Source organism: Rhinatrema bivittatum, chromosome 10 (assembly GCF_901001135.1).
Source record: "Rhinatrema bivittatum chromosome 10, aRhiBiv1.1, whole genome shotgun sequence".
Classification (NCBI taxonomy): domain Eukaryota; kingdom Metazoa; phylum Chordata; class Amphibia; order Gymnophiona; family Rhinatrematidae; genus Rhinatrema; species Rhinatrema bivittatum.
Window position 1 is genome coordinate 56,831 of NC_042624.1, and position 18,777 is coordinate 75,607.

Consider the following 18,777-nt stretch of genomic DNA (forward strand, 5'->3'; position numbering starts at 1 on the left):
TGTCCTGGGGACCTCACAGCCAGTCGGATTTTTCAGGATATCCATAGGAAGAATAGTTTAGAATAACATTTGAATCAGACTTACCGTAGGTTAAGTGAAAAATTCCTAAAATGGTGGCTGAAAATTATTTCTGGTGTTTATATAGTGAAAGCACATTAGTGCATGGTGTCCAATTGGACCCCAGTTGGTAGGATGAAGATTAAGCCTCATCCCAGGGGAAAAGCCCTGCAATCAGGATTCCCTTGTGCCTGTCTTAAGATGGACCAGGCTAAATGCCTGGTCCTGGATTTTAAAAAAAGAGTCCAATATGCGTTCCTTTACAGGCCATGCTCAACAGAGAGGGAGAATTTCTTTCACCTCAGGACCCTTTATTCACCTTTACTATTCAGCCTACCAGGCTGCAGTCTGCAGCATGGGAAGGTTTCTATCATCTGCTGGAGCAAAGAATATTGGTAGCCTGATGTCAGCATGGGAACCTATCAAAGGTGACATTTAATGAGCCTGTAATCTCTGTCGCCATCTGCTGGTCAGTGGATATAACCCTTTCGTCTGGATTAGAGGAATGGAAGCTATTTAGGTTTAGCTTTTCAATGGTAGTTCAAAATGAATTCTTCAGGTACTGTTGGTATTTCCCTATCCCCACAAGGTTTACAATTTAAGTTTGTACCTTAGGCAATGGAGGGTGATGTGACTTTCTCAAAGTCACAAGAAGCGGCAGTGGGATTTGAACCCTAACTTTCCTGGTTCTTAGTCCACTGTTCTAATCACTACAACACTCCTCCACAGTACATCAACCTATGGTGATGATCAAATTAGCAGCTGGGTCTGTCAAGCTACAAGTCCTAGCAGAAATGCAAGTAGTCACTTACAGGCCGATACAGTACAGTGAGGAGCGCTGTTAGCCTGTATTTGGCCGCGCGTTTTCGACGCACAATTTTTACCCCTTATACAGTAAGGGGTAATAGAGTGTCGAAAATGCGTGGCCAACCCCCCCCCCGAAACTAATAGTGCCCGCAACATGCAAATGCATGTTGCGGGCACTATTAGGTTTTTTTTTTTTAGTTTAAATTTGTTTTTATTAAGATTTGAAAAAGGTACAGTGACAATATGACAGAAAATCAAAATAAAAAGATCGCACATTGTTTACAACATAGCAGAACATATGTAACATCATTTGAAAACATGATACAACGTTTCAATTATGTCACCAATTTTAAAGAGAAAAGAAAAGAAGAAAAAAAAAAGGAATAGAGGGAAGGAGAAAAGAGGAGAAGAGAGATAGAAAGAAAAGGGAGAGAAAAGAAGATATGCCAAATAAGCAGAGATGCATACCGGAGGAGAAGAAAATAGTCAATAATCAGACATGTAAGTGAGAGAAATTACAAAGAAGACATGTAGATGTCAAGCGGTTTCCAAACTTGTGACCATTTACCCAGTCGTCCAAATTTAATGGCCATAGCCTGTTCATATTTAGTATAAAGGCTAACAGTATTCCACCATAGAGATTCCGATAACATATCACTGTGTTTCCAATTAGACATAATATTATGCTGACCAATAGTGAGAAGGAAATCCAAAAGTTTCCGATGAGGTGGTGATAAAGATAGTGTTGGATGCGCCCCTTTAAGGATTATCATAGAGTAAGATATAGGAAACTGAAGTTGTAGTATGGACGAGACCTTGTCCCATATCTGTTGCCAAAACCTCTTAACAAAGGGGCATGAATAGAGCATGTGTGATAGTGTGGCCTTGGGAATCAAGCAAGACCAACATTTATGAGATTCTAAGAGGTCAGCCCTGTGTAATTTCCAAGGGGTCCATATAGCTCTATGTAAGGCAAAAAAGGAAGTCTGCGTCAAACTAGAGGATAGGGAAATACGAGAGGAAGTTAACCAAATATAGTTCCACATAGGCAAGGTTATCTCAATACCCAGTTCCGAGGACCAGGTCGATCGTAAAGTATGTGAAATAACAGAAAATAGCCGATTAAGAAGTTCATATAATCGAGATGCAAGGTGACCTTTCTCTCCATGGTTACGGTAGAAATTCCATAAAAAGGGAATCTGATCTGTCTTGGAGGAGCATAGAAAGTCATCATGCAATGCATCTTTTAGCTGTAACCAAGCAAATTGTTGAGTAGTTGGGAGACCAAAACTCTTATGTAATTGAGAAAAGGGGAGCAGTTTACCATTATGTACAATGGAGGAAATTAGCAGATGTTACACCGTTGCCATGTGGACCAAGAAGGTGAACTGCCTCCTATTTTAACGGAGGGATTGCGCCATAATGGAGCTAGTATAGATGTTTTCCACCCCGAGGAGGTACTTGGACGTTTCATATCTATGTCAGTAAATGCTTTATGCAGAGACCTCAGTATATGGTTAGCAGCTTGGGAGGAAGTGAGAGTCATACCTGGGAAACAATATAAGGGCGCAGGTAACACTAGATGCTGCTCAATAAGTAACCAACGCGGGGGGTTCACAATTTCTTGATCATATTCAAAGTAATAATAACCTTGTTGTAAAATAAAAGCCATGTGATAAGAATAAAAATCTGGGAAGTTCACTCCACCTTGTATCTTAGCCCTTTTTAATTTATGAAGAGCGATACGGGGAACTTTATTGTTCCACAAAAATCGCGTTAGTATCCTATCAACTTGTTTATAAAAATCATTGGAAAAAAAAACCGGAATCATGCTTAGAGTATAAGTAATTTTAGGTGCCAATACCATTTTAATGGTATCTAGCCGGCCCCACCAAGTAAGATGGAGGGGAGACCATCGTAGGATGAGATCCTTAATAGATCGTATAATATTGGATTCACCATGAGTTATTGTCTCTAAGGGGTCCATAAAAAATTGAATTCCCAAATATTTAAGATGAGTAGACATCTTTTGGACGGGGAGATGAGTAAGGGGCAAAACAGATGCCGAGTAATTTAGTGGCAATAATTCAGTTTTATGCCAATTAACCTTATAACCAGAGAGAGATGAGTAAACAGAAATCAAGTCAAAAAGCTGAGGGAGTGAACTTTCCGGACTTTGCAGAAATAATAAAACATCATCTGCATAAGCAGAAAGCTTGAAAACATCCAATCCGATTGGGACTCCTTTAATTGAGTCTGACTGCCTTATAGCTGAAAGTAGGGGCTCCAGAGCCAGGTTAAAGAGCAGCGGGGAAAGGGGGCATCCTTGCCGCGTACCCCTATGGAGAGAAAAGGTTGGGGAAATCTGTTGATTAATATAGAGATATGCTTTAGGCGATGTATACAAACGCTTAATCCAAGACAAAAAATTAGGGCCGATACCATACCATTGGAGCGTGGCTAATAAGAAAGGCCATTCTATACGATCAAAGGCCTTCTCCGCGTCCAATGATACTGCCACCGGAGTGAGTGAGGAAAACACAGCCTGTTGTATATGCAAAAAAAGCCTGGTATTGTTAGATATCAAGCGGTTCTTAATAAATCCAGATTGGTCTGGATCTACCAAGAAGCCCATAACCCGGGATAATCTAGTAGCCAATATTTTTGTAAAAATTTTATAATCTGTGTTCAATAGAGATATGGGTCGATAGTTAGCTATGTTGGCCGCATCTCTACCCGGCTTGGGGAGCACCACTACACAAGCTTGCATGAAAGACGTAACAGAAGCATCATTAAGAAGCAGAGAAGAAAAATAATCATGAATATATGGAAGTAACGTCTTTTGAAAGAAGCTGTAAAATTCCGACGTAAATCCATCCGGACCGGGTGCTTTGCGAGGAGCCAGTGAATTGATTGCGGAAGTAAGTTCAACAATGGTAATAGGGGAGTCCAGAGTGTCCATTTGTGCTTGCGATAAAGTCGGATGTTGCAAACTAGAAAAAAAATTTTGAAACATCTCAGGCGATGGTGTAATTTCAGATTGATATAAGTTCGCATAAAAATCGCTAAAAGCCTGTAGGATATCCGAGTCCTTGGTTAGTGTAATATTAGATGGAGAAAGAATCGTCGTTATGCGCTTGGCTTCTGATTTCTTCTTTAAATATGAAGATAATAAGTGACCACATTTGTTGCTACCAGCATAATATTGTGCCTTAGAATGAGAGACATGTAATTGAACCTGTGAGCTTAGGAGGCGGTTATATTGATATCGTGCTTTAACTAAGGCTGCTAAAGATATTGAAGATGGACGTGCAATATGATCCGATTCAAGGGATGCAACTTGTCGATGAAGGGTAGATAAAGCTGCTTTCTGTGCTTTGGCGCGCCGGATAGAGAAGCTAATGATGTCTCCACGAATTGTAGCTTTGAAGGCTTCCCAAATAGTAGAAGTCGAAACGTCTCCTGTAGAATTATTGTGAAAATAATCAATTATCTTTGGTTCTAGGAATGGAAAAAACTCAGGATCTTCCAGTAAAGCGATATTAAACCGCCATTGTTTATGTACTTGTTTTGGAGTCGTCAGAGTACACGTCAAAGAGATAGCCGCATGATCGGAAATCAAAATAGGATAAATTTGTGTATCCAAAATTTGTGATAATAAAGATTTATTAATAAGAAAAAAATCAATTCTGGAATATGAAGAGTGAGGTGCTGAAAAAAAAGTAAAGTCCCGTCCGGTAGGATTGATCATTCGCCAAGGATCCACAAAACCATAAGTAGAAAGTAGATGTTGTAAGGCTCTAGTAGAATGAGAGACTGTGGGCCGAGCTGCTGATTGCTTGTCCAGAATAGGATCTAAGGGTTGGTTAAAGTCACCCCCAATGATGCATGAAGAGGAGTCCAAATTGAGCAGATTCACAAACACCTCTTGGAAAAAGTCAGGGTTATCATTATTGGGTGCATAAATATTGAGGATGGTGAACAGCTCAGAGTGGATAGAAAGCCGTAAAAGATTCCATCTACCATCTGGATCTGCCAAGTGATCGGAGACAGATGACGTTAAGTTTTTGTTGATGAGAATAGCAGTTCCCCTTTCTTATGGACCGCAGCACTGAAGTAAACCTGTCCCACCCAGTGCTGTTTAAGTTTAAGAGATTCAGCTGGGGATAAATGAGTCTCCTGTAATAGCGCAATGTCCGTTTTTAGAGTATGTAAATATGTAAGGATCTTCTTCCGCTTTATTGGGTGAGAAAAACCGTTGACATTTAATGAGACTACTTTAAAAGAAGAAATATGAGTCGCCATTATACCAGAACAACAAGCAGATCCCACAATTTATGCTGAGTAGTCCTCTGATAGTTGAGTTGTATGCAGCTGAAGAGAATAAAGTCAAGCTTGACATGATTCAGAGAGGGAGAGAGGAAAAGAAAGGAAAACAAATAGATATAGAGTAGACACAAGTAAATATGGTGTCTCAACAATACTTCCAAACGGAACTGTGACATTGCAAAAGAAAGATAGTGTTAATGCACACTATCTATATGTGGAAAATAAAGAGAGCCTCAAGGCAGGCCAAAATAGAGCCCACATCCCTCGCTCCTGTACCATATGTGTCACAGAAAATAAACAGTGCAGCAGTCAAGCTGGCTGAAGCCAAGAAGTCCTCAAATATTCCATGGACTTCAAGATAGTAGAAAAAGAAAATAAACAAACGGATGCCTTCAATTAATGTACTGCAGTCGTTGCTCAGTGGCCTCGAGAAGAAATAAAAAATCCCAAGGCCAAGAGAAAAAATTAGGCATATAGAATACACTCAACGCCCTTTATATAGGAAATCACATAGCAAAATAACATTATATTCAGGTTACCATGCCAGCTGTAGAATCGCATGATTGCAAATATTCTTCCAGATCTTGAGGATCCTGAAAGATTTGTGTACGGTTATTGTGCATTACCCTCATCTGCGCCGGGTACAGTAAACCATATCTTGCTCCCAGAGCCTGTAGACGAGATCGTAGACCCAATAACGCTTTACGTCTAATCGCAGTGGTTTTAGCCAGATCCGGAACAAAAAGTATAGTGTGACCTTGAAAAGTAACCGGAGTTTTGCTACGAGCTGCTGCAAAGATTTGCAAAACCTGAGGGTAGCGTAGGACTTTGAAAATAATAGGCCTTGGATACTTAGAATTTCGGAGAGGCCTGGAAGGAATGCGATGCGCACGTTCCAATTCCAATGGTTGCTCAAAGGTAAGTTGCAAGCAATTGGGTATCATGTCTCCCAAAAACTTCATGAGGTCGTTACCTTCGACTCCTTCAGGGATTCCCAAAATCCTGATGTTATTGCGGCGATTACGGTTAGACAGATCCTCGACTTCAGATCGAAGCTGCGTCATCGCTTTAGTGAGATCAGGGATTGATGTCGTAGCGAGGAGCAAGGAAGAAACCTGCGTTTCAGTGTCATCCAACCGCAGCTGAAACCCATCCATTCGAGCTGACAAGGTTTGCAAATCCGATCTTACCGCAGTAGTAGTTTCAATGTTAAGCTGCAGCATGTCCTTAAGTTGTTTGAGTTCCGTTAAAACTAATTCGGCAGACGCCATGCTTTTCGCCGTATTTACCTTATCTGGCGTTGGAGGATCCTGTTTTTGCCTTTTTGTGCCTGCTGCGGAGGCAAAGGCTGCTTCGATTTTACCCGTTTTAGCAGCAGCCATCCTTAAAGAGTAAGTTCCTCCGGTTCAGCCAACGAAAATACAACCTTAAGCGACCAATTTTAGTGAAAAAAGGAGCGAGGATGCTCAGAGCATTAAAAGTGGGCGGCCATCTTGTGCGCTGCTCGTGAGCGCCCGCGGGCACTATTAGTTATTCCTTTGTAATACAGAAAGTAAGGCAAGGCGCTTAGGCTTCTTAGCTATAGGTGCCAATATACATACATATACACACGTGTGTATATATTTACATACATATATATTTACATTAATTTTTGATACACATCCAAAATTTAGGTGTCCGAGAGCTAGGCATCGCAAGGCTAGGCGTCTCAACTTAAGCACACACAAACGTACACCCAATTTGTGCACACAGGCTAAGCGTGTGTCCAAGCCGAACACCGCTTAACCTGGACGCCCAAGCCGACTTTCAACTAAGCATCTAAAACCTGGACGCACACCGAGACGCATCACTGAACTGACGTCTTGTAGAGGGCAGCCGAATACATAGGCAAAAGCGTGCGAAAACACAGTCATAGCCTATCACGCTGCGTTCATTGGAAAAGCCTCAGAGCGGAGCCTAGCCAAGAGAAGCTGCTTAACTCGCCAAGCTGCACTCGTCCCTGAACCTCGTTCGAGGCGGGAAGAAGCACTAACGGCCCGCTGACCTCTGAGACCGGGGAAGGGGAATCCCTGAACAAGCATCCTTCACTGTCTGTGTAAGTTTTTTGTTTTTTTTTTAAACTTACCTGAGCTCAGCCCTTCTCACCTGAGCACAGAGACTGTCTCCGGCCGTGCTCGGCTTCTTGTACCCGCTGCCTTTTAGCTGTACAATCAGTTAAGTCCACGCCGGCTGAAAAACCAGCTACCGGACCAAGGCACATATCTGAGGGGCCATGGAAATCATCTCAGGAATTCTATTTGCTATCACTGCAGGAGAGCAGGGGGCAATCAAATTTTACAAATTTTTAAAATTCTCCTTATAAAATCTGAAGCAATCCCCAGTAGGGAGATGCACATTCACCATCTGCTGGAGACGGAGAATACTGGCAGGCTGATGCCACTGCAGGACTATATATATCATGACGTCAGTTTGCTCCATCTCCATCTGCTGGTAGGGATGTATAACCCACTGGTCCTGAATCCATCTATCCATATGCTAAGGAACTGTGTGCCCAGCTGTGCTTGTAATTAAGTGCTTGTCAAAAAAAAAAGGGGCACTCAAAAATTAGGTGCCTAAACCATTCAGGTAGATACACAATTTCAGTGCATGCCTAGGCGCCCCTTAAGTGCACCACTGTGTGAGTCCTACCTATGCGCACAACTAGATGCACAGCTGGGCGTGTAAGCGTGAACCAACGTACTCGAAGAGGGCAGCTTTTTGCGCAGAGAAAATGCGTACAAACAATGCCGGTGCCTATCATGCGGTGAATGGGGCCTAGCCCAGCAGGCTGCTCAACTCACCAAGGTGCCTGAGTCCCCAAACTCCCCTGGAGGTGGGAACAGATGCAGGACTGCCACGCCAAGCATGGAGACCGGAGGGGAAAGAAATCCCTAAATTCAACTCCCCCTTACTTCTTTTTTAAATTATTTTTACCTGAGCTCAGCCGCCCCGGCTGAGAACAGAGACGGTCTACGGCTGCGGGGGGAGGGAGGGTATAGACCTTCACCACTGTGCTCGGCTTCCTGCACCCACTTGGCTTTCAGCTGTTTTTTTTATTATTATTATATATATTTTTTTTTTACAGCTAAGTGCACACTAGCCAAAACCATCTACTGGATCAAGGAACTCATCTGAGGGAAGAATCCAAAAATTTCTCCTCAGTAAACTCGACTGAGGGAGGGACCATAAGGTATCACTCACAGGAGAGCAGGGCAATAAACTTTCTTCTTTTCTCCTTCTACAAAAATCTTTTAACGCAATCCCCAGTAGGGAGATGCACGTCCACCATCTAGTGGAGATGGAGAATGTTGGTGGGCTGATGTCAGTGCAGGGATATATATACTATGACATCAGCTTTGCTCTGTCTCCATCTGCTGGTAGAGGTGCATAACCCACTGGTCTTGGATCCCCCCTCTCAATGCTAAGAAAATAAAACTTTAATAAATGCTCCATTACTCACCCCTGGAGCTCTGCAGAATGTCTTTATGTCCTAGGTATAGCAGACAAGTTTCCCTTTCCTTCTTTTTTTTTTATTTTTGTAACTTTAATATCCAGAGAAAGAGGAATAAAAAATAATATATTCAAACCCCTTCTTACATACCCTTTTCTTTTCTAAAAGGGATGAAGATTCACTTACCCCAGAGTGCAGGGAAAAATGGAGAGGGGAAGGCTCAGTACAGACTAAGTTTGAAGCCTAAAAATCCAGATACAGGAAGCCCCCCTGGTTTAGGACTGTGCTGAACTGAGGGAGGGAGTGATGAACTTCCAATCTCAGCAGCTGCCCCTGTCCAAAGTCTCTTTACCCAGTCTACTAGGCCTCAGCACATAGCATGGGATGTTTGCCTACCATCCTGCTGGAGACAGAGAATACGGGCAGGCTGAGGTCAGTACAGGAGCCTATAAGGAGAGACGTCAAACTTGTTAATCTCTGTATCTGCTGGTTGGTGAACATAACCCATGCATCTGGACAGGTCTGGCTGGATGAAAGGTCTCTTATTCTGGGTTGCAAGAATAAACCCAGCCCCTGCTGACCTGGATGCGGGTCTTCAAGCGCTTGATGTCATCCTCTAGGAGCCTCTTCTCTGCCTGCAGCATGCCGCTCTTCTCACTCAGCTCTGTGTTAGACTCCTGCAAGGGCAAGATATCTGCCTCCAGCTTCCGCACCTACAAAACAGCCGGAAAGTAAGACACAGAAAGGAAAAGCAAAGCTTGGCAAGAAACGCAGAAGGGCTTCACTACAATACTACTTTAAACTAGTATGCAGATTGGTGGGCATGTAACTGAAATCCATCAGTAGAACATTTCCCCATTGTAACAGCATCAATCTCTACTAAAACTGCTGCTCACTGCTCTGCCAGCATATTTAGCTGAGAAAGATCAGAAACAGAGGCAACAGCAGGAGGTTGTTTTGGGATTTATTTGCAACAGCAACTAAGTCATATTGCCCCAACCTTACCAAAAAGAAAAGAGAGAGTTACTCCATTTTTTAAACTAGAAATCAATAATGTTCTGTATTTTTTTTCCTATTAGTCACAAAGGGGCCGATACAGTAAATCTGTGTGGAAAACGGGCGGGCTCAGTGTTGAGTGCCTTCTTTCCTAACGCTGCCCAGCCACCTCTCCTGGGCCCGCGACTGAATATTTAAATGAGGGGTTGCACTGCCAAGGAGGTGCTAGGGACAAATGCATGCCCCTAGCACCTCCTTGGCAGCAGGCGCTCAGGAGAGGTGACTGCCAGCAGGTTAGGGAAAACGGACGCTCAATTTTACGAGCATCTGTGTTCCTAACCTATGCACAGGCACGGATTAGGAAAATGGATGCTCGTTAATTGAGAGCCCCCCCCTTTCCTAATCTGAACGCCAGCACACTATTATTATTATTTTTTTTTTTAATCTTTTGGTCCTTTGGTTCCGCCGACAGTGCACAGTTTTTAATGCACAACTTATTACTTCGGCACAATTGGTAGCAGAAGTGAGAGCAGGGAATGTGTTGTAGATCCAGTTTTGGTACGGTGGTTATTGCTACTGCACACAGTTGTGGCTCAAATTTCCCCCTTTCAAAAGCGAGACCTCTTGTTGCAGGCCTTTATGCCAACCTTTGCCTGCGTCTGCTGCAGCTCCTGCTCCAACCTCTCCTTCTCCTCTCTCAGCATCTTATTGGTCTCGATGAGTACATTCATCGTTTCTGTCTTCTTCATTAGCTCCTCATGCTGGGCCATCATTTTAGCTGTTACCTGGAAAAGCAAAGAAAAAAACCAAAGTGAAATGGAAATCAATTGGGTTTCTATTCATTCCTTGCAATCAAAGCTTCCTGGGATCAGAAAAATGAGAAAAACAAGTTTGTTTACTGTAAAAAGAGGTTCTCCATAGACAGCAGGAATAATTAATCCTGATTCATGGAATAATATCATTTGATGGCACCAGACAGACAGACACACTTCTCTAGCTAACATAACATAGTAAATGAAAGCAGAAAGAGTCCCAACAGTCCATTCAGTCTGTCTGGGAAGCTTTTATTGGGGGGTAGTAACTGTCACTCTGTGCAGATTACCCCAGTTAAAAGAAAATTGGTTCTTACCTGATAATTTTCGTTCCTGTAGTACCACAGATCAGTCCAGACACCTGGGTTATGCCCCCCCCCCCCCCCCCCAGCAGGATGGAGACAGAAGTTTACTAATAAACTCTGCCTTATCTAGGAGGGTGCCACCTACAGCCTGGCAGTATTACTTAATGTCAAAGCAGAATGGAACTAAAAACCCAAACTATATACAGTAACCTAACAGGAACAGGCTCAATGACCCCCAACAGAGAACAGAACCCATGCCATCCGGAACCAACTGTGGTTGATCAATCAACGAAAAGAACAATAAGTAGGAAACAGTGCGGACTCTCCATGACCTTCGAGTATCTAAGCAGCGTGGGACTCTGGACTGATTCGTGGTACTACAAGAACGAAAATTATCAGGTAAGAACCAATTTTCTGGATCAGTCCAGACTCCTGGGATGTACCAGAGCTCTACTTACTTGGGATGGGATCCGGAAAGGCCCGCTCGCTGCACTCCTTCTCCAAATTGACTGGCACTGATGCCCAAACATCCAGACGGTAATGCTTAGCAAAGGTATGCAAAGACTTCCATGTAGCCGCTCGGCAAATCTCCCCTGGAGTAACCTGCTGACATTCCGCCCAGGATGTAGCCTGAGACAGAGTGGAGTGAGCCCGGACGCCCGTCGGTAAGGGCCGACCACTCAACAAATAAGCAGAGTTTATAGCCTCCTTCAGACAATGAGCTATCGTGGTCTTAGAAGCCATGTTACCTCTACGTGGACCACTCCAGAGCACAAAAAGATGATCAGACACCCGGAAACTATTAGTAATCTCCAGGTAGTGAAGCAAGGCCCGACGAATGTCCAGTTTCCACAATTCTTTTGCACCCGGATCCGATCTGTCCAAATCGGAGAAGGACGGAAGCTCCACCGACTGATTTAAATGAAATGAAGACACCACCTTTGGAAGAAAGGAAGGAACCGTGTGCAGGGAAACCCCGAAAACCTCAAGAAGGGCTCCCTACAGGACAAGGCCTGAAGCTACGATATCCGGCGTGCAGAACTGATAGCCACCAAAAATACAATTTTTAATGCGAGATCCTTCACGTTTGCTCTCCGCAAGGGTTCAAAAGTTGCCGAACACAAGGCTTTAAGCACCAAATTCAGATTCCAAGACGGACATGGCTGTCTCACCAGCGGATGCAAGTCCTTCGCCCCCCCTGTAGAAAACGCGAGACATCGGGGTGTGCCGCCAAGCTCGATCCTTGGATGGTACCCCGCAAGGAACCTAGCGCCGCCACTTGTACTCGCAAGGAATTACACCATAATCCCTTCGCCAACCCAGCTTGAAGAAAAGTCAAAATGTCTGGTACAGTCGCCTGGAGAGGTATAATACTCCTGTCAAGACACCACGCTTCAAAAACTTTCCAGACCTGGACATAAGATAAGGATGTGCACTCCTTCCGGGAATGTAACAACGTGGTCACCACTGCATCCGAGTAGCCTATGGACTTCAGTCTCTTCCTCTCAAAAGCCATGCCGCTAGACAGAAGTAGTCTACCTGATCGAAACAGACGGGTCCCTGATGAAGTAAATTTGGTCTGTCCGGAAACCGCAAGGGACCGTCCACAGCCAGATTGACTAGATCCGCGAACCAGGGACGTCGCAGCCACTCGGGAGCTACCAGAATCACTTCTGCCAGGTGTAATTCTGTGCGGTGAAGCGTCCAGCCTATAAGAGGCCAAGGAGGAAACCCATAAAGCAGAATGTCCGGCCAGGGGAGAACCAGGGCATCTACGCCCTCTGCCCCTGTGTCTCTGTGCCGAGCAAAAAATCGTGGAACCTTGGCATTCTGGAATGATGCCATCAGATCCATGGCTGGAGAGCCCCATTGAGCACAGATGAGCTGAAACGCTTCATCCCCAAGTTCCCATTCTCCGGGATCCAGACAATGACGACTGAGGAAGTCCGCGTGAACCTTGTCTACCCCGGCAATGTGAGAGGCCGTGATGCTCGATAAATTCTGCTCCGCCCAAGCGATCAGCAGACGAGCCTCCAACGCCACCGGTCGACTCCTGGTACCCCCCTGACGGTTGATGTATGTCACCATGGGTGCATTGTCAGAGAGGACTCTGACCAACTTGCCGCGAAGAATCGGGAGAAAGGCTTACAGCGCCAATTTCAGTGCCCTGGTCTCCAAACGATTTATGGACCACCGTGCCTCCTCCTGGGACCACTGCCCCTGCACTGATTTCCTCTGACAAACCGCTCCCCAACCGTACAGGCTGGAGTCTGTTGTGACTATCGTCAGTCCAGAATTAACGGAACCCCACACCGTAAGTTGGCTGGAAGTAGCCACCAATCCAGGCTGGACCATGCGGTCCCCATCAAAGGTAACGGGAGATGAAATTGTTCTGATAACGGGTCCCAGTGGGATAGTAATGCCGACTGCAAAGGCCGCATATGCGCGAAGGCCCATGGTACTAATTCTAGAGTCGAAGCCATAGACCCTAAGACTTGCAAGTAATCCCATACCGTCAGGACAGGCTCGGACAACAAACTTTGCACTTGACCTTGAAGTTTGACCATCCATTCTTCCATGAGAGCTACAGTTCCCCGACGGGTATCGAACAAGGCACTCAAAAACTCCAGAGACTGGGAGGGAACGAGACTGCTCTTTTCCAGATTGACTACCCAACCGAGAGACCTCAACAAATGAAGTACCCTGACTATCGCTTCCTGACAAAGGGATTCCGACTTCGCCCAGATTAGCCAATCGTCCAGATACGAGTGTACCAAGAATCCCTCCCTGCGGAGCTGGGCGGCCACCACCACCATGATCTTGGTGAAGGTTCTGGGAGCCGTGGCGAGGCGAACTGCAACGCCTGGAATTGGTAATGATCCCCTAGGACGGAGAACCGCAGAAACTGTTGATGGTCGGCCTGGATTCCTATATGCAGATACACCTACGTGAGATCCAGGGATGCCAGAAATTCACCCTGCCGAACCAACGCGATGACCGACCTTAACGTTTCCATTTGAAAACGAGGGATGCGCAGGCATGACTTGCTTGAAGTCGAGGATAGGATGAAAGGTGCCCTCCCTTCTTGGGCACCACAAAGTATATGGAATACCTGCCTCTCCGAAGTTCCGGTGGTGGCACCGGGACGATGGCGCCTAAGGCGAGAAGACTGGCGCCTAAGGCGAGAAGACGCTGCAGCGTCTTCCTTACTGCCTGGCGTTTTGCAGCATGACCGCAAGGAGAGACCAGAAACCTCTGGTGTGGGGTACATACAAAATCTAACACGTAACCGTGTCTTATCACTGAGAGCACCCACTGGTCCGAAGTGATCTTGGCCCACTCCTCGTAAAACAGAGTTAATCTGCCCCCCACAGCGGAAAGCGAGGGATGGACCGGCCGCCCATTATTGGGAGGTTTTTCCTCCTGCCAAACCCTGGTTGGAACCAGGTCTACCGAAACACCTGCCACGAAAGGACTGGGTGTAAGTCTGTTGTCTGCTGGCATTGTGACGAAAAGTTGACTCTAATCCTTGAGAGGTCTTAGCCCTCCGACCTGCCCGAAAACGAGATCGAGAACCAAAAGAACCCCTAAACTTCGCCCTGTCCTCTGGCAAACGATGAGCTTTATTCTCGCCCAACGACTGAATGAGGTCGTCCAGCTCTTTACCAAAAAGCAGTTTGCCCTTGAATGGTAAAGATCCAAGTTGGGATTTGGACGACATATCCGCGGCCCAGTTGCGCAACCATGGACACCACAGACACCATGGATCTAGCTGAGGTGCGGAGCAAATCATGAAAGGCAACCGCACTGTATGCAATCACCGACTCGAGTCGCCCTGCCTGGAGAGCTTCCTCTTGAGAAAGCGACTTAGTCAGAAGCTGCTGTACCCACCGGAGTCCTGCCCTTAAGGAAAAATTACTACATATCGCCGCCTGGATCCCCAGAGCAGAGACTTCAAAAATCTTCTTAAGTTGAACCTCAAGTTTACAGTCTTGCAGATCCTTAAGGGCCGTCCCTCCAGTGACCGGAATGGTGGTTTTCTTCGTGACCGCCGCCACTGCCAAATCCACCTTAGCAACACGCAACAGCTCCAATGCCTCTTCAGGGAGCGTATAGAGCTTATCCATCACCTTCGCCACTTTAAGACCAGGTCATTGAACCTAAAACTATCAAGTAATCCCGCACACAAGGAATAGGAATAGACTGTAAGTCTCAAATTTGTGAATGAAGCTTGAGAAGGCGATGCTCCGGAAGGAACACTATCCCTTGATGAGTGTCGAACTGTGCACCCAAAAACTCCAGAGATTGAGAAGGTAATAGGTGACTCTTGTCTTCGTTGATCACCCAGCCTAGAGATTGCAAAATGCTGATTACCCGGTTGATTGTATAACAACAAAGATTCAGACTTCGCTCAAATCAACCAGTCGTCCAGGTACGGATGTACCAACAGGCCCTCCCTTCCTGAGTTGAGCGGCCACCACAACCATTATCTTGGTAAATGTTCTGGGAGCTGTGGCTAATCCGAACGGGAGAGCCCTGAATTGATAATGTTGCCCTAGAATGCAAAACCTGAGAAACTTCTGATGATTGGATCGAATGCCGATATGAAGATAAGCTTCGGTGAGGTTGAGAGATGCTAGAAATTCTCCTCTGTGAACTGAAGCTATGACAAACCGAAGAGTCTCCATCTGGAACTTTGGAATCCTTAGACAACGGTTGACCCTTTTGAGATCGAGAATGGGACGAAAGGTTCCTTCCTTTTTGGGAACGATGAAGAAAACTAAATAACGACCTTTCCGATGTTGGAACTGGAACTATAGCTCCTTGGTCGCTTAAACGCTGTAGCGAGTCTTGGATTATGAGACGCTTTTGTAGGGAAGAACACGGTGAAATTAGGAACAGGTGGTGAAGCCGCCGAACAAAATCTAAAACGTAACCTTGATTTATCACTGATAGAACCCATTGATCCGATGTACATCTGGCCCATTCTCCGTAAAACAGAGACAGCCTGCCCCCTATGACGGGAACCGGAGAAAGGACCGGCTGGAGGAGCCGACGGACGAGAAGAACGAAATCTCCTGTTAGACCGAAAACGAGAGCAAGATGAAAAAGAGCTTCTAGGTCTAGGGTAGTCCTCTGGCAATTTGTGAATCTTATTTTCCCCTAGGGACAAAATTAAATCTTCCAATTCCTTACCAAATAATAATTTTCCCTTAAAGGGTAAAGCCCCTAATTGAGCTTTGGAGGATGCGTCTGCGGACCAATTCCTCAACCAGATAAATCGACGAGCCGATACATAAGCAATGATAGAGCGATCCGAGGTCCTAATGAGATCATATAAAGCATCTGCACTATAAGCAACTGTAGCTTCCAGTCTACCAGCCTGAGCAACTTCCTCTTCAGAGAGGGAAGAATTGCTTTGTAAAGCCTGGACCCATCTTAGTCCAGCTCACAAAGCCAAGCTACTACACATGGCCGCCTGCACACCAAGAGCAGAAACCTCAAACATTCGCTTAAGCTGAACCTCCAGCTTACGATCTTGGAGATCTTTAAGAGCCGTAGCCCCAGTCACTGGAATAGTTGTTTTCTTAGTGACGGCTGAAACAGCGGCATCCACCATAGGAAATTTTAAAGTTTCCAAAGCTTCCTTAGGTAAAGGATACAATTTTTCCATGGCTCGTGCTACCTTAAGCCCCAACTCAGGAGTATCCCACTCCCGGTACATAAGGTCAGTGAGAGAAAGATGAAAAGGAAATGATGTCGTGGGACCTCTAAGGCCAAGCCACACTGGGTCAACGTCACCCATCCGAGAATCCTTCACTGGAGCCTCGAGACCCAATTCTAGTAAAATTGCTGGAATTAAGGGACTAAGTTCCTCTCTTCTAAACAGGCGGACTACTTTGGGGTCATCCCCATCCGCAACATGAGGGTCTGAACTAATACTCAAAGCAGGGTCTTCATTTAAATCCCCCTCCGGCAAGGACTTGTCCGGGATAGGTAAAGAGCCATGCTCAGAATCATCTGAAGAAGAAAAAATTGTCTTATCCGGACCTGGACGAAGGGGACACTTCAGAGCTGACCCCACTCCCAAATCCGTGGAACTAGGCCCTTTAGAGGAATGAGGCTTTAACCTCTGTTCAGATGAGAGACTCTTATGTCTCTTATGAAATTTCTTAGATTTGTAAGCTTTGCGAAGAAAACGAAGAAAATCTCCTGAAAATGCAGAAGAAGAGGAAGAAGAATCTGAAATATCCTCCAGGCTTTCAGCCGATAAATATGGCCCTGTTTCGCGTGACTTGTCCCCCCCCCCCCCCCCCAGGGACTGCCGGCTGCAGCGACAGCAGAGGCGGGTCAGAAGCACCCTGAATAGCTTGTTGTGTCGCCACCCTCAGAGTAGACAGGAGTGCCTCAGCTCCAGCACTGCAGCGAAATGAGTCCGGGGCAGGAGAGCAGCTGGGCCGAGGTTTTGGGGCTGCGCGAAGTGGCCGAGTGCCTTTTGTTATCGGCAAACTTGATGAGCCTTCCCCCCCGGGGAGACAGGATGAACAGAGGCTCTCCCTGGAGAGACGTGCGCATCGCCACAAGCGCGGCAGGCCGCGCCTCGCGGCATTATAAAGAAAAAAACGGCACGAAATAAAAAGTATGAAATAAACTAAAAAACACCCCGGCAAAAAACAAAGGCACAGGCCCACCGAACACCAAAAGGTAAGTAAACAACGATTCAGCTGTCAAGAATTATTTTTTTACCTGACCGAAATGCCGCGGCCCCCAGGAGCTGCTCCAAGTAGGGTGAGTGAGCCGGGCCTCCCGGTATCACCCCTGCCAGGAGTGGTTGCTGGGTTCAAAACCTCCCCAACTCCGGCAGCCTCAAAAACCAGGAGGGATAGTCCTCTCAGGACTTGGCAACCTCCCGGGAGGCAGTGAAACGGATGTGAAGAAAAATAAAACCTTTTTTTTTTTATAAATAACTTAAATGAAAAGAACAGACTCTCTTCAAAGAAAAAGAAAGTCTGCAAAAAATTAACTCCTAAACTACCTGACTAAAACAAACTACAACAGACTGCAGGGGTTAAGGACGTCCACCTCTGCTGGGAGACAGAGAAATACTGATTGGCTGCAGATGGTGCTCCAGGGTATCCGTCAGAGTCAGTAAAATGTTTTCACTGCCTCCCTCTGCTGGATTGGTGACATAACCCAGGGTCTGGACTGATCCAGGTACGTACAGGGAACAGCATTTAAATAGAGCACACCTTTTACATCTATACAGCTGCAACAAAATACTCCACATGTACAAACATGAAACTTTGCAAGTAAACTAAAACAGGAAACCGCCTTTCCCAATGACTATATGGCTAGTGAGTCCCATTCCCATCCTAGTCCTGGAGGAATACCTAAGTGGTCAGGTTTCTACACATCCATAACAAATATGCAAGAGATTTGCATACATTGGAAACCTAATGTATGCCAATCTAGTTTATGCATATTCCTTGTCGCGATCCAGAAAACCAGACTGGTTAGGTGTGCCTCCAGGACAGGGTTGGGAAACACTGCCCTACAATAAGGTTTATTCAATTATAGAAACATAGAAACATAGAAACATAGAAATGACGGCAGAAGACGACCAAATGGCCCATCTAGTCTGCCCAGCAAGCTTCACACATTTTTTCTCTCATACTTATCTGTTTCTCTTAGCTCTTGGTTCCATTTCCCTTCCACCCCCACCTTTAATGTAGAGAGCAGTGATGGAGCTGTATCCAAGTGAAATATCTAGCTTGATTAGTTAGGGGTAGAAGCCGCCGCAATAAGCAAGCTACACCCATGCTTATTTGTTTTACCCAGACTATGTTATACAGCCCTTATTGGTTGTTTTTCCTTCTCCCCTGCCGTTGAAGCAGGAGCTATGCTGGATATGCGTGAAGTATAAGTCTTTTCCCATGCCGTTGAAGCAGAGAGCTATGCTGGATATGCATCGAAAGTGAAG

General features: G+C 45.5%; 1 protein-coding gene across 1 annotated transcript in view; it reads right to left on the reverse strand.

The window, feature by feature from the left end:
- The window catches only part of LOC115100326 (nucleoprotein TPR-like), a gene marked incomplete at its 3' end in the record, with an annotated part of 228,078 nt that overhangs the window by 53,280 nt on the left and 156,021 nt on the right, over positions 1-18,777 (reverse strand). Inside the window, exons 28-29 of the mRNA XM_029618746.1 lie at positions 10,327-10,464; positions 9,265-9,396 (exon numbers count right to left, since the gene is read on the reverse strand). Of these exons, the coding sequence (XP_029474606.1) occupies positions 9,265-9,396; positions 10,327-10,464 (270 nt within the window). The remainder of the gene's footprint in view (positions 1-9,264; positions 9,397-10,326; positions 10,465-18,777) is intronic.